Genomic DNA, 19,547 nt, shown 5'->3' with positions numbered 1-19,547 from the left:
AAACTTTATTTAATTGTGGGAATTGGGAGAAAACCTTATTGTACTGTTTGAACCTAGCCCTGCATGACTGGGAAACTGGACAATCCTTCCCTGCTGCTTAGAGACCCATAACTAAGGACTTTGGTTGTGCTGACCAGAAACCCAGTCAGATTCAAGGATTGATTCAAGAATTTTCTCACAGTTGCACATCTTAGGCAATTAATATGTCTTATCTGAAAACTGGTCCTGTACTGATTAGTTAGTTATTGTTTCCACATTTGCTTGATTGTATATAGACAATTGGAGGGAGTGGGACATTTTTTCTGCTTTCAAGATATTGTGCTTGTCCCCTCTCCCCCTTCCAATTTGTAAAGTCTTAAATCTTTCATTCACTATGAGATAAGATGATTTAATATATTATGTCTTTTGAATTAATTGGCTTTATTCGATTGTTTTTAATGTGGAGGGAAAGGAGTGGGATGCAATGCAACAAATGTTGAATCTCCCTCTATTATAGGGCCTGGGTATCAATCCCAAATTTGCTACTTCCTAAATTGTGCAGCGTTGAGCAAATCATTTAGTCTGAGCCTTGGTTTCTTCTTTGGTAAAATGAGGAGATGCATCAAATGATCTTCAAGGTCCCTTCCAACTCCAAATGTAAGGCATTAATTAATAAATGTTTGTTGATTGACTGACTATTCTTGGCCTCTTGGAGCTCACGATCTAGTGGAGATTCATGTATGTGAAAAGAAAATTCTGACAATCTCAACCTAAATAATAGTAGATTGTCAGTTTCCACAGCACATTGTGAGTGCTTAATAAATAACTTCATTCATTCATTCATTCTTAATATATCATATTTCTATAATGCTTTAAGGTTTATAAAACATTTTTTAAAACAATTCTATGAGATCTGTGTTGTAAAGATTGTAGGAGAAGTGATATAACCCCTTTCTCCCCATTCATTATCACTCTGGGCAACTGAGGCAGCCTAGTACTGTACTGGAAAGCAAGAGACTTAGGTTTGGCCCTTCTAATGTGATGTGTGACATTAGACAAGTTGTATATTTCTTTTCTTTTCTCTGAAAACCAAGTGGGCTGAAATGGCTCAGAGGTCTTTTAGCCCTACAAAATGTCCTAGAGAAGGGTTAGAAATGAGGAGGGAAGAGATAGGCTCCTTAGTTTTGGTGTTGGTTGGGAAGCAATGGTGATGGGAACCAAGGAGAGGAATGAGTATGGGTGTGATAAACTATTAAAAGAGCAAATTGCTCAAGTCCACTCAACCTACTGGGGCAGCCTCTAGCCTTGAGCAATTTTGAAATCTAGGCCCGGTCAAGAAATACTCACTTGACTCTTTGTAACTGTTATACTTTTCCTATGTGACAAAGTTGTTTCCGTTGCCTTTGCAGCCTCCATAGGCTCACAAGAGCCTGTAGCTGAGGTGTAGACGAATTATATTTCCGTCTCTTGGGGCTTGTGTTTGCACTGATTCATTTTCAAAGGCAATTTGCAGTAGTTGGGGATATCTTGAGGAAGGAGATGGAGTTGGGGGCAAGGTAATAATTAATGATGATTACAACTCATCTTACTATGGGTGATAGTACAATTTACAAAGCACCTACCTAATAGAGGGAGACTGTGGAAATTTTTATGACATGAAAGCAATTGGGTTTTGTTACATGATAAAAGCAAGAATGCTCTGCCTTTATATGTATAATATATAGTTTATATATTATATATATAACCTTTATATATATAGTATAGTATAGAGGTAGAGAAGAATTTTTTGTAGTCTGGGTACACTTTGCCTGGGATTTATTAACTTAGGGTATTGTCTATGATTAGAAATCTGTGAGGCTATCCTTATTATATTATATTATTATTCAGTATCTAATACATAGTAGGCACTTTAAATATTTATTGATTAATTGATATTCGGGAAAGACTCTAGTCATTTTGTCTTAGCATAGCATCTGGACAGCACTTGGCCCTGAAGAGAAGGTGAGACCACGTACCCAGGATTCACCAGAAGTCATCATTGTGCTATCTGAAGCAACATATTTAATTGAGAAATCTATTAGGGACCACAATGCTAGCCATATAGTGACATTATCAGAAAATTTTGATGGTTCTGCAGTGTCACAGGTATGAATTGCCCTCTTAAACACTGGCCATTTATGTTTCATAATTATATGCCCCTCACCTGTGCTCTCTACTCATCCTCATTCTTTTTACTAATGATTTGTCTATTTGTAGGAGAATGTGCCCCATGTTTATTTGGGAGAATGTTGTATTGGAATTTTTATTATGTGATTTCATTAAATACCTTTGCTAGTCTTTGCTTTGGCTGACTAGAGAAAAAGAAAAACACATTGGTGGGGGCTCCAGAGTTATTTTTTAAAAAGGGGATTCATAGGGTATTTTGAAAATTGATAGTTATTCTGGGGGCCTCATTTGTTTGTTTTTTTAATAGTATTTTGTTTTTCTAAATATATGTAAAGATAGTTTTCAACATTTTTAAAATTTTTAAAATTTTTTTTCATATATTCTTTTTTTTTAATTTTGAAAAAAATTTCTTTACAATATTATCCCTTGCACTCACTTCTGTTCCGATTTTTTCCCTCCCTTCCTCCACCCCTTCCCCAGATGGCAAGCAGTCCTATACATGCTAAATATCAACATTTATTTTTATAAAACTTTGTGTTCCAAATTTTTCTCCTTCCCTCCTTTATCTCTCCCTTCTCAAGACGACAAGTAAACTGAAATATGTTAAATATGTGCAATTCTTTTAAATATATTTTCATATTTGTCATCTTGTTTGTTAAGAAGAGGTACTTCAGGTGCTACATTAACAATTCTATTTAAAAGGAAGGATATAAATGTTATCCTCACTTTACCAATGAGGAACCTGTCTCAGGGGAAGAGATGTTATCTCAGGCCAACAACTTAGTCATGGCATCATGGTGGTGAGATGTTCAGATTTTAGGCTCACATTGGTCTTTTGAATCAAGAAAGACTTTGTTTGGGGAGAACAGCTCTTCAATTAATGACACCTGTAGAGAGGTGGCAGCTTTGTGTAGATTGAAGAACACTGGGCTGAAATCAAGAGATCCAGGCTCCACTAATGACTTGCTGAATGATTCATGGCATGAGATTTTCACTTTCATCAAATTTTAATAAATTGTAAAATGAGGATTTTGGTAGATGATTTTCAAGGTCACTTCCAGTTCTGAAGTTTACATTCTATGATTCCTTCTAGGGTAAACATTCTGGATTCTTAGAACACAGAATCCTAGCATTTTATTATTTTATTTCATCTTTATTGTTGATGAATTATCTCATTCTTATATTTCTAGCCCCTTCTTGCTCTCATCACCCTCCAAGGCTGGATAAGATAGACAGCGATTGTGTTATCAGGTAATGGTATTTGGGTACACACAAAGGAGGGATCTTGGCTGTTCTGACCTCAGAAAGGGGATCAGTGCTTAGGATAACTCTAGCCTCTCCCTGTCATATTCCCCCACTCATCTGTTCCAACCCAGCAGGGGTCACTGAACAGAAAGAATGAGAGGAGGCTAATGAACTTCATGACGCTTTGGGCAGAGACTGAGTGTAACTGAGCCCAGCGTATGTACCTTTTTCCCTATATCTTCTCCTCCCACACCACCCCTATTGGGGCCTTGATATGTGAACTGGAAGGAAATGTATCTGATTCGGGCAGGACTGTGAGTCCTAGCACTCTGGGTCTACACCTCCAGTTTCCTGTCCCATTGGAAAATGCTGCTAGGAGTGTGTGGGAGTTTCATGTCCAGGAAGCTCTCAAGATCCCACACACCAGCTGCCATGAGTCTGGAGGACCATCTGAAATCCCTCCCTGGAGGTAAAACCTTTCCTATGGATGATTCAGCAGTCACTTATGGCCTTTTTGTACTCTTCTATAAATGCTGCTTATATTTTCAAGGCCTGGGTAGGGTGGCAATAGGAGAATGAGACTCAGTGATAGAGTGTTAGAATGAAAGAGCTGGTAAGGAGATTAAGGCATAGACTGTCAGAGTCCAAAGGGACCTCAGAATGTCAAAATATATTAGGGATGATAGTCTAGTTTAGCTCTTTAGTTTTACAGTTGGGGAAATAATCTCAGAAAAAAGGTGACTTGTTTCTGATAAAGGTGTCATTTTTCAAATATATAGAGAACTGAGTTAAATCTGTAAGAATATGAGTCACCCAATTGATAAATAGTCAAAAGACACGAATACTCAGCTTTCAGATAAAGAAATCACAGCTATCTATAGCTATATGAAAAAATGGTCTAAATCACTACTGATTAGAGAACTACAAATTAAAACTACCCTGAGTTATCATCTCACACCTACTAGATCAGTTAATATGACAAAAGAAGAAAAATTATAAATGTTGGAGATATGGAAAAATTAAAACTGAAATGATGAATAACAACAACTCTGATTTGAGACATGTCAGTCTCCTTTCTGGAACTCTGTTTCCTTATCTGCAAAAATGATCTCTTCTATGCTCATTTTAAATTGTTTGAATCTTCTATTATTGTTTATCTTTTCATGTTTGTGTGGCCCCCACAGTAGAATGGAGACCCCAGGAGACATTATTGTTGTTTGAGCCTTGTTCTTGAGAATCATGAAATCAGGAAGGTGATGCCATGACTTGTAAGTGAATTGGATTTAAGTGAGAGAAGGCTGTGCAAAATCATCGGCTTCTCTTCCAATGACAAGACCTGGATGACTGGAGATAGCCCCAGGCATTCAATATGCCGAGCTGGGAAGGTGAGGGGATAGAATCAAATGTCTAGACAGCCACTTAACCAATCAGTGTGAGGGGAATAGACTTTGGGACATGAAATACATCATAAAGATGAATAAGGTGAATCCCAGCCATCTAGATTCACGAAACTCTTAAGGGCCACAAAGGTCAAAGGCATTGTGGAAGCTAGGGTGTCTGGCCAAACTGTTAAGGATTAGATTAGTCATTTCTTTCTGGACCTTAATTCCAAAGTAAAGATATTAGACTAAATTATTTCTGAGTGCTCTTATAGATCCAAATTTTGTGTTCTGAAGTTCCTCCTAGCTCTCAATTCTGTGTTCTGAGATTTGCTCCAATTCTGAATTCTCTGAATTCTAGAATCATATGCTAGAAAGTAATTTTTCCTTTATGAGCTGCTTCTCTTAAAGAAAAATGATTCTTCCCTTAATTCTCTGCCCAGATTGTCAAGACTCAAATGAGATAAAAGAATGTATTAAATTGCGGATGGCAGGCTCATCAAATTTTCAGATGACAGAGTTGAAAGGAATAATGAACACACTGAATGACAGTCATTGAGTTGTCCTCCATGAGATGAAAAAAGATAAATGTAAAGTCTTATGCTTGGTTCCAAAATAATCATCTTCAGAGGTATGAGATACAGTAGGTGTGGCTAAATGGCATTTATTCTGAAAAAGATCTAGGCAAATTCAGTATAAGTCAACAAAAAGATGTGGTGACAGATAAAGCCAATGAGCCCCTTCACCACTTTAGGAGGGGATTAGCTTCCTGGAATAGGGAATGATGGTTCCACTATATACAACTTCCTGCCTAAGGCTTCACCTTGAGTAAGGTGTGTAGTTCTGAGCACCTCAATTTAAGAAGTTTAAGTTAACATTGATATGACCCTGGGCAAGTCACTTAGCCCCAATTGCCTCAGGAAAAAAAAAAGGTCATTGATAAAGTTAAAATATCCAAGAGAAAGCAACCAGATTGGTGAGAAGTCTTTAGTCTATGATATATGAGGATGTTTAGTTTGGAAAAATACTTGAGTTGGGGGAAAGAGAAATGTGATAGCTGATTTCAGGTATGTGAGATGCTGTCATATAGAGGAAAGAATAGATATTCTGTTTGTATCTAAAAAAACAAAGCCAAGAGTAATGGATATAAGTTACAAAGAGGGCAGTTTAGTTTGCTGGCAGGAAAAACTTCCTAACAATTAGACTGCTTAAAAGTAGAATGGTCTGCTTCCTTGGAAGATTTTAAATTGTGGCTGGAGAAGCACTTTTAGTGAAGATATCTTTGGTGATTAGTTTGTATTGGCTGTTGAATTAACTGACTGCTGAGGTTTTCCAGCTCTCATTCTGTGTGATCCATTGATTGCATGAAAGTGTTAAAAAAATGCCACATGAACATAGAGATTATTATTATTAAGATGAATTCCCTGGGCTTCAGTTTCCCAGGCTGTGAAATGGGGAAGTTTGACTTAGATAATCTCTAAGGCCCTTTTTCATTTTGACATTCTAGAATCTGAAAAAGAAAATCCTATAGGATTCTAATTATTTTTTTCCCTAGATTCCCCTCTGGTAGTCCTGCCGTTGGATAGTCATGAAGCTCTCCTGAGCTCCTCCTCAGCCTTCTATCACTATAGTCATTCCTCTGGGGGTACTGGGCAGGATGGCTCTGTTCCTGGAGCTGGAGGACAGAGGAAGAAGCTGGAACCAGTCTGGTAACGACTATCCAGTGCTCTTAGACTGAGCCTCACAAGTGGATATCAGTCAGGAAGAACGGACAGAGTTTCTTCTTATTTTTTAGTTACCTTGGAGGTTGTAGTGAGGATTGAAGGCCATCCTGGGTTTTGTTGTATGGGTCACCTGGGCCAAAGAAGTGCCAGAATTTCTGGGGGCACTTCAACTTATTATCATTCAGGGGCTTTGAGGTAGGAGTCAGCATCAAAGCCCCTGATGATCTCAGGAAGTAAAGAATGGAGGCATAGATCGCAAAGTGCTGTTAATGCTTTATTGTAGCAGAAGAGGGAATCATAGAGGGAGAGAAACAGGACAGCATCACCAGGATCCAGATGGTAGTAGAGCTGGTCAAGGAAGTGATGTGGCAGTCTAGCTGCTCCTGGAATGGTCAGTATCGGCTTCAGTTATTATCATCCCTGTTCTCTGTAATGGAAGTCACAGTCAGTCACCCCGCTGGCCCTGAGCTAAAGCTCCCTCTGCTGTCACATGGCTTCCATGATCAGCAATGTCACTTTCAGCACGATACACCTTTACTATCAGTCACTGCCATAGTGCTTATCACTATGGCCATCAATATCATCATCATTATAAACTCACTATCATTGTAGTTCTCACCACCATCACCCTTCACCCCATCACCCTTAGCAGCATCTTTTCTAGTCTTATTCCAGGGCCAGCTGGGCATTGAGCAAGTAGGTGATGTCACTTACGATAGTTGAGTTTGCAGGTCTTCAAACAGCATTCTACTGAGTCAAAATTGTTCCCATTGCCATTACAGCCAGTGTAGATGAACTCCTCGCAGATGCGAGAGGTTGTGTTGTAGTAGTAGCGACGAATGTTATCATCACAGTTGCCCCTCTGAGGTAAGAGCTGACATAAAGCTGGAACCAATTGGGATGGGTTCTCCAGGGAGTTCACTGGGATTTGCTCTGTGGATGCAGGGAAGGGAGTCAGTGATGGGATGAATTTGTAAATAATACCAAGTGGAAGCTGATTGGCCACTTATTGGGGACATTATAGATGGAAATCATTATTTGGCTCAGTGTTGAATTGGATAATTTTAAGGATCTTTTTAAGTTTTGCTTTTAGATATATGAATAGATATTATAATGTACAACAATAAGTGGTTAAAGGACATTTAAATAATTGACTAATGCCAATAGGATAGGGATAGGAATAGGCTTGAATTTCATCAATTTTGAGAATTCACAGGAAAGAAACTTTCTCTACCAATATAGGTCATCACTTTCTTTGAATTGGGCAACCAGGTGGCATAGTTATTAGAACTCCAGGCTTGGACTCAGGAAGACCTGAATTCACATCCAGCCTCACTTATTAGCTGTGTAAGTCACTTAACCCTGTTTGCCTCCATTTCCTCATCGTAAAATGAACTAGAGAAGAAAAAGGCAAATCTTTCCAGTGTTTTTGTCAAGAAAATCCCAAATTGGGTCATGAAGAGTTAACCACTTTTGACAAACTTCTCTGAGATTTATAACTCTTAGAGAGTTGTTTAGGAACTGAGCAGTTAAGCCTTATTCAGGCTCACAGGGCCAGTGTGTGTCATATGAGGGACTCGAACCCAGATTCTCTTGGCTCTGAGTCCAGATTTTAGTCATTATATTATATTAATTTTATGTGTCCTTAAAACAACTGCTAATGTCCACCAACAATTAGTTGACAAGAAAGTTATTATATTTCCATCCTCATCTTAATCATTTACGACAGTTAAAAAACTGTGTGGATTAACAACTGTCAGATAGTCTCCAAATCAGGATATGAGTTCGGGTCCTACCTCTGATGCAGTGATCTTGGAAACGGTGTTTAATCCATCAGTTTCCCAAGCAACTCTACATAAGTTACAGTATAAGTTGTTGTTACATTGGTAGAAACAGCTTCTGAAGTAAGGGTTCCCTTCACTAATAAAATCAGAGCTTGAGAAATAAGACAATTATACTCATTAGAGACTTTTTAAATGAATCTTTCTCTCCTTAGTTTAGGATCAGGCCAGAGCAAAATTATGGAATCAATCATTTTGTCTTTGGCTTCCTCCCATTTTCTTCTGGGGTATGCATGTCCTTCACTATTCCTGGTCACTCTCTTCCGATACAGAGCATCTGATACAGCCGCTAATCACTTTCTCACTACATTCTTTCCTCTCCCACCCTAAAAAGGGACTGTGCTCTCAGCTAAATCTACCAAAGACTTCATGACTCCAAAAAGTAGATGCTTAATAGCTATTTGTTGATTTGATTTATTATTTACATTTAAATAAGTAACAAGTAGTTATTTGATGTTAAGAAAAATAATAATCCTGGGGTGGGAGTCAGGATTCTTGGAGTTGAGTCCTAACTCTAACAGTAACTTCTTGTGTGATCTCATCTAAATCACTTCCCTTATCATCAGCTCAATTTCTTCATTTCTAGAATAAGGCACTTGGGAGCAGATTATCTCCAACATCCCTTCCAGACTGGACATTCTATGTTTTGAAATCCCTCCTAGATATTTTTGTTCTATGTTTTTTTTTTTTCCCTTTTTTGGGCAAATTAAGAGACTTGCCCCGGGGTCACACTGCTAGTAAGTATTAAATGTCTGAGGCTGGATTTAATCTCTAGTCCTTCAGACTTCAGGGTGGGTGTTCTTTCTATTTCACCATCTAGCTGCTCCTGTTCTATATTTTAAGATACCTTACAACTCTAATATCCTGTCTTGAAAGAGTTGTAACTTTAGCACTGGAATGGATCATCAGTCCAACCTTTTTCATTTTACAGATGAAGGAATTGGAATCTAAGAATGTGTAGTTATGGAGTCCAAAGAGTAGCAGAACAGAAAGACGAAGCTGAACCCTCTGCCTCCTAATGATCTTCTAGAACTTGTACAGTGCTTCTGGCTCCTTCCAGAGCTGACATTTTATTGGCTGAATGCCATTCTATACTTTATAGTCTAAGATTCTCTACTCAGAGTTCTGTATCTTTTTTTTTTTTTAGGTTAAATATGTGCAGTTCTTTTTTAAATATCATACACACACACACGTATATGTATATATATAGTTCCAAATTTTCTTATTCTCTTTCTCTATTCCCTCCCCAAGATAGCGAGCAATTCAATGTAGATTAAACATGAAATTCTTCTAAACATATTTCCATATTTGTCATATTCCACAAGAAAAATCGTTTCAAAAGGAGAGGGGCAACACTAGAAAAGAAAAAAAAAAAACAATGTTCCATATCTTAGGGACCTTGTCAACTCTATGATCACAGGATTATAGAGTTGGGAAAGAATTTAACATTCTGTGATCCTGTGGTATTATGATGACTTTTGAAGACTACAAGGTCTGGGCTGGTTTAAGTTTTTTGAATCTGTAAAATGGTTTTGGATTAGGTGACCTCTAAAGTCCTTTCCTGCTCTAAATCTTTAATCCAATCATCCCAAATCCCCATTTTCAGCAATATAGCTATATAGTTTTGGCCAAGTAAAATACACTCAATTACCCTCAAATAACTTCCCAAAGATCACCATGTAGTCATATGACTCTGGTTTGATTTCTTCAAATGGCCCCAACAAATTTCCTTTTAAACTTATAATCTATCAGATCTGGGAGAGATTTTAAAATATAGAATGTCAGAGCTGGAAGATAACCTAAGAGGTCATTTGATATAATTCCTTCACTTGACAAAGGTGAAAATGGACATTTAGAAAGAAGATGCCCGAATGCTAGTTTAGATGACTGCAACCCTAAATCTATGAACTCATGAACCCATTAAATCAGACAAGAACCCAGTTCTCCTGGCTCTCAGTCCAGTGTTCTTCATATGGAACTGTTCTACTCTAAGTCTCTCTCAAATAATATTAACTTTATGGGTGAGAGTAGGATCTTAATGGTCCCAGTGGTCTCCATGATTCCTTCTCTTGGGGAAGAGGATGCTACTTACCTAAAAGTTTTTCTGAGCTGGTCATGCCAGCCAGGCTGAGGGCAAAGCAGAGGGCAACGATGATGAATTTCATGGTGCCACCAGTAGATAACACTTGACTAGTGAGTTCAAGCCCTTGGGGTTGGTTTTATATCCTCAATCAAAGCAAGGGAGAGAAGAGGGGAAACTATATCCTGGGGCAAGGTAGGTGGGAGATTGGCCATCATATGACTTGGAGGAGGAAACGTTCCCCATCTCCCACCCCCAGGCAAAAAATTTTTGGCTGGAGTTCAGCCCATACCCTTGGGGCAGCTGGCAAGCCCCTGGCCCATGTAGCCTGGAGGGGCTGGGAATAGTTTGGGCAAACCCCACTGGCCAGATTCTCTTCTGGACTGCCTAAGCTTTTGTCTCACCTACAAGTTGGTATCATTTCTGAAGCTCCTGAAGGCTAGTATATGGAAGGCAAACTTGAATGGCATCTGGGTTGCCTTGACTTGGGACGTGAAGGCAGAGGCAGATGCATAGTCAGAAGATAGTCCAGCCCTGATGGCCTCTCCACCAAGCCACTAAACTTCTCTGTTCCTTAATCTTTTTGTTTGTTAAAGAGAATAATAGGGTCTTTCCTATTTGCCTACTCAAATTTTTTGAGGTTCAAATGAGAGAGCAAATACTTGGTTTTTAAAAATTTTTCCTTTTTTTTTAATATAAATCTTTTTATTTTCAAAACACATGCTTAGTTTTTAACATTCACCCTCGCAAAACCTTGTTTCAATTTTTTTTTCTCCCTCCCTTCCCTTCACTCCCTCCCCTAGATGGCAAGCAATCCAATATATGTTAAACATGTGCAATTTTTCTATAAGTATTTCCACAATTGTGCACGCTGCATAAGAAAAATCAAGATGAAAAAAATGAGAAAAAAACAAAATGTAAGCAAACAACAACAAAGATGAAAATATATGTTGTGATCCACACTCAGTCCCAACAGTACTCTCTCTGGATGCAGATGGTTCTCTCTATCACAAGACCTTTGGAATTGTCCTGAATTATCTTGCTGTTGAAAAGAGCCACAAACATCAGAATTGGTCATCGTATAATCTTGGTGCCGTGTACAGTGTTCTCTTGGTTCTACTCTTTTCACTTAGCATCACTTCATGTAAGTATCTCCAGGCCACTCTGAAATAATCCTGATGATTGTTTCTTATAGAACAATAATATTCATTTATATACCATAACTTATTCAGTCATTCTCCAAAAGTTTCCAGTTTCTTGCCACTACAAAAAGGGCTGACACAAACATTTTTGCACATGTGGGTCCCTTTCCCTCCTTTAAGATCTCTTTGGGATACAGTCCCAGTAGAAACACTGCTGGATCAAAGTTTCATAACCCTTTGGGCATAATTCCAAATTGCTCTCCAGAATGGTTAGATCAGTTCACAACTCCATCAACAATGTATTGGTGTCCCACTTTTCTTACATCCCTTCCAACATTCATCATTATCTTTTCCTGTCATCTTAGCCAATCTGAGAGGTAAAAACTTGTTTTTTGTTTGTTTTTTTGGTTGTTGTTGTTATTATTGTTGTTGTTTGTTCGTTTGTTCGTTTGTTTTGTTTGTTTTGCTGAGGCAATTGGGGCTAAGTGACTTGCCTAGAGTCACACAGCCAGGAAATGTTTAGTGTTTGAGGCCAGATTTGAACTTAATCCTCCTGACTTCAGGACTGGTGCTCTATCCACTATATCAACTAGCTACCCAAATATTTGAGTTTTTAAAATGATCTAGAAGTATTAGGCTTCAAGCCCCACATCTGACACTTATTGTGATTCTGGGAAAAGTCCTTTAAACTCTGTGCTCTGGACAATTCTTAAAGACTTTAAATTGCAGAGAGATGCCATTTTACCTTGGTAAAAGATATTTCCAATACTAATAAAATCACAAGGTCTTTCCATCTCCCAAAAATATTAGAGATTATTGTTAAGATAACTCTCTAGGCTCCTTAGTTTCCTCTCTATAAAATGATGTGGTTAGACTAGTCAATTTGTAAGATTCTTTCCAGTTCTAAATTCTGTTTCATGGGTCTCTCCTGGATGTATAGATATATTTTTAATTCAGTTTAAAGAAACATAAAGCATTATGTGTAGATGTAAATTCAACAATGCCTTCAACATTGGATAATAAATGTTTAGGTAAATCATGTCAACCCAAGTATACTTACTTGTTGCTCACATACTGACTCAAGAAAATCACATATTAACATTATCAATGTTTTATTTTATTTTTTGTCTGTTTTACACAAAATTTTTAAGCTGATACCAGCCATACTGGAGAGTATTATGGGCACATGTGGGTTGAATGGCTGCATGTTTGACACCTCTGTTCTAGAATAATCAAACTTCACTGAGAAACATAACTGAGGGGCATCCTATGATCATAGATAATTACCAGGACACAAGGGGCAGAAAAACTGAAGCCTTCAGGTTTCATGCTGATCCAGGAGAATATAAGTTCTTTTGAAGGGCAGAAAGTAGCATGATCTGATAGGCAGGAGCATCCTCCAGTCCTGGGCTCCTATCTTCTATGCATTATTCCCTGCCTGTGTGAGCCTCTGTAAGTAATTTTTTTAAAAAAATTTGATTCACTTGGCTTCCTCATTTGAAAAAGAGAGGACTCCAGGATAATAGATTTAAAGCTAGAAGGGATCTATGAGGTCATCATTTCACAGTTGGGGAAACTGAACAGCAGAGTGCTGGTAAGTGTTCAACCACTAGCTCTCCATGATATCTGAATTTCTACTCTTTGCCAATAAATAACTGGACAAACCATTTTATTTTTCTCAGCCTCAATTTCTTTTTCTGTAAAAGAAAGATAATAACCTCTGCCCTTTTTTCTCTCAGGATTTCTGTGAAGAACAAATGAAGCAATGGATGGGAAGACACTTTTGAAAAGCTTCCAAATTAAATGTTTTAAAGAATTAAAATCTATTTTTGCTAAGAAAAGCTTCTAATAAAAATATCTAAAGTTAAATGTTTTAAAGAATTAAAATATATATTTTTGCTAAGTAAAGCTTCCAACCTCTAGACACATATGGAATGATGCCCAAGGGAGACTAGTACATGTGTCCTCTGACCTGGAGGCTTTTCCTGGAACATGACCCCCAGACAGGAAGGGTAGAGAAGGGTATGGTGGAAGAAGAGATGGTTGGAGGGGACACACAGGTCTAGATGGGCTAGGATAGAGGATCATCAGTACAAGTCTTCATTTGGTGGATGAGGAAGCTAACTTGGGTCTTTTGACTCTAACCCCAATCTTCTGTCCAAGAAACCCTGATGCTTGGTGTCCAGCAATTCCCAGAACCTGCCTCAGGCCCTGGGAAGTTCTGGATGGGTGGAAGCTATTTCATCATAAAGCCCAGGGGTCCTGGGAAACTGCCCAATAGTCTCACTGAATGGAGAGCCAGATTTCTCCACCCCCCCCCCATCCCCATCCTTCTCAGGTCCCACTAGCGTCTGGCTGGGATCACCTCCAAGGTTTCTCTTAGTGTATGTTGGCACATATGCTTGGGGGGGAAAGGGCAGTGGCAAACCCTGACCGAAAGTTGTAGAGATGTGTCTCTCTGGCCTGCTGGGTTCCATCCTCACTTTTGCCTCCTTATCCCCATCCCTCTTTTTGTCCAAGGCTGAGCAGAATATCTCTGCTCCCCGCTGGAGGGGGGAGATTTGATATTGGAGATGAGGGGCACATGCTCACTCATTGTCTAGCTGGCATCCCAGTGGCTCCCCAGGAACCCTGAAGACTTCTTAACCTCCCATATAAGCCATAAATTGAGCACTCTGCCAGACCCTTGGTTCCTTAAATAAATCCTTATGGCAGTATTTATGGGATTAAAATCCATACCAGTTCCTGGATATTGGGACAAACTGTTCAAGGCTCATTATAATTGCTGACATTTATTTAGCACTTTGTGGCTAACAAAATGACTTTATACTAGCTATTAATTTCATCTTTACAAAAATCCTATCTTGTAGGCAGTACAAATAGTATCCCCACCATCCCTTTCTTCTTTATATTATCCAAACTTTGTAAAAGAAAAAAAATGAGATTCTGAGAGACTGAATGATCTGCCATTAGTTACACAGCTGCTCAGTGGAATGGAGCCTAGACTTGATGCTCAAGGAAGTGCTTTTTAAACTACTACATTACTCTCATGTATCTCCCTGAGCATATGCTAAGTTTCCCCTGTGTGTCTCACCCTGTGCTCAATGCTGTGGAAAATAGGAAGAAGTAAGAGATGCCTTTCCCATGCTCAGGGAGCTCCTCTTCTAGCCCAGGAGGGAGAATATAGAGTTATAGTTAACCAGAGTCCAGAGGCAACATAGATTAGCTAGTCCAACCCTCTTATCTTAAAAAAGAATAAGTTTTATGATGAATATGGAAATATGTTTAGAAGAATTGCACGTGTGACCTATATCAGCTTGCTTATTGTCCTGTGAAGGAGGGGAAAGAGGGAGAAAAATTCCAAACACAAGGTTTTGCAAAGGTGAATGCTGAAAACTATCCTTGCATGTATTTGGAAAAAGAAAATGTTATTTTAAAAAAAAAGAATAAGCTTCATTGATTTTTTTGTTGTTTTTACATTATAGTCATTGCTGGATACCCCACCCTTCTTCCTGAGACTCCTTCAATTGAATCTTTTCTTGTATCTTTTTTCCCCTTGAGGCAATTGGGGTTAAGTGACTTGCCCAGGGTGTCACACAGTTAGGAAGGGTTAAGTGTTTTGGACCAGATTTGAATTTAGGTCCTTCTGACTTCAGGGCTGATGCTCTAAACCACTCTAATCCACTGCACCAGCTAGCTACCCTGAATCCTTTCTTGTATCAATAAAAACACTCATATAAATAAACTATCACAGGGACTGTATCTGACAAAACTCTTCCCTCCTAATCCCTAGCTTCTCTGGGAGAAGCAGGGAGTTGTTTTCTTATCAGATTTTGGAGACATTTTTTAATTAAAAAAAATTATTCAGAGTTTGACTTCCCTTCCCTAATCTTTCAATCTACTTTATTTTAATTATTTGTGTATATTCTTCTAGTTGTGATTATTTCATCCTACTTTACTGCAGGTAAATCTGAATTTGTCATGTTTGTCCTTTAACACTGAACAATAATACTCCTGTCTCCTCATCTCGAGTCATTGTAATATGGCAGATATTAGCATCCACCTCAAAGTCAGGAAGAGTGGGGGAAGGATGGGATTCATTCCATGTGGCACATTGGCTGGGTGGTCTTCAGCAAGTCACTTAACCTTAGTCCCTCCAGCAACTTTCTAAGACTTTAAGACTAAGTTTTAGAGAAAGTATGGATCTGCATTGGAAGAGAAAGTTCCTTAAGGAGGCTTCCTATTCTCTAGCCTGCATGTACACAATCTGTTCAGCTGCTCACCAATGAATGAGCACTTATTAATCACTTCTTTCATTTTACAAAGGAGAAAAATGAGGTTCAAAGAGGAGATTTGCTTTGAAGGTCATACACCAACTGGACCAGAACTCGGGTTTCCTGACCCCCATCCTATTGTTCTGGCTAAAATCTATTGGAGGTACAGAGTTGGATTCAAGAATCAGGATGTCAAGGTTTTAGATCTAATTCTGCCCTTGACTTGATCTGTGTCTCTAAACCAGTCAGTTATCTATCTTAGTTTCTTCATCTGTAAAATCACTATCTATATGTCACTATATACCTATACATATAGATACATGTATGTATCACAATTTCATTTATATATAATCTCATATATGTGTGCTTATATAGAATTAATAATTCCATAATACTACATTAATATTATACCAATATAATGTGATAATATATTAATAACATGGTTATTATTAATGATATAACAAATATTTCATCTAATTAATTATACATAATAATATGTAATTGTATTTCAGGACAGCTAAGTGGCACAGTGATAGAGTACTAGTTCTGGAGTCAAGAAGATTCATTTCCCTGAGTTCAAATCTGGTCTCAGACACTTCCTAGCTGTGTAATCCTGGCAAGTCACTAACCTTGTTTGCCTTAGTTTCCTTATTTGTAAAAGGTGCTAGAGAAGGAAAAGGCAAAACACTCCAATATCTTTGCCAAGAAAACCCCAAATATGGTCACAAAAAGTCAGACATGATTGAAAAATTACTGAATAACAAACTAGAAAATTATATATTATTATGCCATACATAGTTTATAGATTTCTATTTTATTTTAGCATTGTTTTTAATTTATGTTATTATGGTCATTTTTGCATGTTATTTTCTTAGTTCTGCTTATTTCGCTTTATATCATACATATACCAGTTTGTTCAATCATTTTCTAGCTAATGGATTAATTATCTAAGTAATAGAACTTCAGTAATAAGTTGGGTTTTTGGGGGTAGGACAACCAGTACTACTATGAATATTGTAGTATTTTTTGAACATATATAAGAGGTTCAAGATAACTACAAAGACCCTATGGTCATGAGGGTGTAATAGCAGAAGATTATGCATGTTCTGTAATGTCATTTCTATTGATAAAAATCATAGCTGTAGATGATGTTGAACCATTTGATAGTGTTGAACACTTATTTTCCTAGGGCTCAGTAGAAAGATCCAGTAGATCTAGGTCTTTTTAGGAGCTGCAGTGCCTGAAGTCAGTCTCCAGGTCATAAATCCCCAGGCATCTCTTTCCTGAACAATGGTTGTAAGAGTTGTGCTGGAAGGAGGGTTGCTGGTTGTGGTGGGACTACTATTTCTGGTGTTTTGGGGCTCAGGGCACTGGATAATTTATGAGAAAAGATGGAAGTTGAAGTGTGGCAGTAGTTTGATCCACCTGGCCCATTTCCTGCCTAATTGGTGTTAATTGGTTGGCAGGTAGTATTATTGATTTCTTTTTTTATAGGGATTGCTGCCTTGGATGTTGGCCTCAGGGGCTTGGCTGGAAAAATGACTGGTGGTTTGCAAGGTACTGATATTCCTAGGGCCTCTCCTCCAAGAATATTTGCATTTTAGTAGGCAACTATGAGAGCCAAAAATGATTTCAAACCTCAAAAGAAACAAACAATAACAGATGGGAAGAGGAGATAGTTTTGGACAGATGGCATTACTTGAAACCTCCCAGATCACATTAAGTATATCTGTTTTCCCTACAAATAAAAGCAGGCCTAAAACCAGTAGGTGGGACTTAGGAGTAGGATCACTACCTTCCCTTTCCCCCCAATACTTCTCCCTGGACAACTATACACTTGAGCAGATGAGATAGCAAAGTATCATCCAAGAGGCAGGATGGTCTAATAGAAACTGCATGGATTTGTAGTGAGAAATCCTGGGTTCTGGTCTCAGCTCTGACACCTCCTACTTATGTGACCTTGATGTTCTGGTCAAACCTTACTCAGGTTGGTTTAGACTGGGGAAAAAAATGAAACACCAACAGATCATGTAACGTTTCTTAAAAGAGGTTCACTTAATCCATGAAATGATATTCAGCTAGGATTCAACATGGGTTTCAGTTGAGCACAGCTCCTTCACCTCTGTATTGGCCATGGATGGGACATGCCCAGAAGCCCTTGACTTTGGTGTACTGGACTTTTGCATTTAAGCAACCAGGAAAAAAGGGCACTAGGTGATGCCATAGTGCACAAAGCGTAAAGACTCATCTTCCTGAATTCAAATGTAGCCTCAGACACTCATTTGCTGTGTGATCCTGGGCAAGGCACTTCACTGTGTTAGCCTCCATTCCCTCATCAGTAATGAGCTGGAGAAGGACATTGCAAATCACTCCAGTTTTTTGCCAAGAAAACCCCCCAATAGGGTCACAAAGAGTCAGACACAACTTGAATGATATAAACAAACCCAGAAAAATCCCATAGTACTGAAACCCTTGTCTCCTGGACCAATGAAGCCTCCAACCTACAACCCTGGAGAAATTAGAACTTTCTCTGAACATGTTTCCTTTTCAATTGTTATATTTAAATTGCTAATGAGAAAAGTTGCAAAAGATATCAGCCCATCCTTGAGGATAAATCTTGGCTTTCTGGATCAGCAGCTTTGGAAGCTGCTCTTCTCCTTGGAAGCTGTTCCTCACTTCCAGGGTGGTCCCCTGTGTAAAATCAGTCTTCAGGGTCACCACTTCCTCAGAGCTCATACTAAGTATATCACAGTGATGTGCCAAGGGGCAAAGCTGAGCTCTCCAGCCCTACCTCCACCTGCAGGAACTTGTCCAATTTCACTTAGTCTAACACTAAGCAATTACTTAGCATTGCAGGCCGTAAGACAAATGGCTGCTTTGGTCACCTCCCTATCTGGCCCTGCTCTGTGGAAATGTGACCAATTAGTATTTAGCAAATGTTGCATATTTTAACTAATATATGTGAGTCATTCTGCACACTCACCTGCCCTGCTTATGCCCAACCACCTATTCACATGCACCTTCCACACACACACTGAGAGATGAGTAAAATGAAAGTCTGGGAGGTGAGTGTCCCTTTTCCACCCGCAGGCAATTAGTAGCTTTCTAGGGAATTGGCCACTAGAATTACTAGCAAGAAGGACAAGGACAAAGGTTGGAGGAGCTGTTTTCTAGAAATTATGCAGAGTAGGGAGAAATTGGTGGTAGCTTGCACAGCATACAATGTTCCTTCTTCCTCCTTGGTCAAGTAGTTATCTATGCTCAAAGAATAGCCTAATTTATCTCCTAGAAAAGAAGATAAAGGAACTCTAAGAATGACTTTATGAAATATTCTTAAAAAAAAAAAAAAAGACCTTCAATGTAAAAATACAGAAGAATCTTGAGAGAGGATTTTTTCATTTTTTAAAAGTTGTATTTTATTTTTTCTCCAACAACATGTAAGGACAGTTTTTAACATTCATTTAAAAAAAAAACTGAGTTCAAATTTTCTCTTTTCCCTTTCCCCCTCTCCTTTTCTGAGATGAAAGCAATTTGATATGTTTTACATGTTCAATCATGCAAAACATGTTACCATATTAGTCATATTGTGAAGAAAGACATAGATCTAAAGGGAAAAAACATGAAAATAATCCAAAAAGTGAAAAATAATACGGTTCAATATGCATTCTGACTCCATCAATTTTTTTCTGGAGATGACATTTTTCATCATGAGTCCTT

At 38.4% G+C, this 19,547-nt stretch overlaps 1 protein-coding gene across 1 annotated transcript; it reads right to left on the bottom strand.

The window, feature by feature from the left end:
* Positions 1-6,754: 6,754 nt before the first annotated feature.
* Positions 6,755-10,499, bottom strand: SPINT3 (serine peptidase inhibitor, Kunitz type 3). Its single transcript, XM_051976472.1, has 3 exons — positions 10,427-10,499; positions 7,208-7,426; positions 6,755-6,920 (listed from the first exon to the last, which is right to left on the bottom strand). The coding sequence occupies exons 1-3, from the start codon at positions 10,497-10,499 to the stop codon at positions 6,898-6,900; spliced, it is 315 nt and encodes a 104-aa protein (XP_051832432.1). The 3' UTR covers positions 6,755-6,897.
* Between the last annotated feature and the right edge of the window lie 9,048 nt (positions 10,500-19,547).

Source organism: Antechinus flavipes, chromosome 2 (assembly GCF_016432865.1).
Source record: "Antechinus flavipes isolate AdamAnt ecotype Samford, QLD, Australia chromosome 2, AdamAnt_v2, whole genome shotgun sequence".
Taxonomy (NCBI): Eukaryota; Metazoa; Chordata; class Mammalia; order Dasyuromorphia; family Dasyuridae; genus Antechinus; species Antechinus flavipes.
This window is presented reverse-complemented; position numbering and strand designations above follow the sequence as displayed.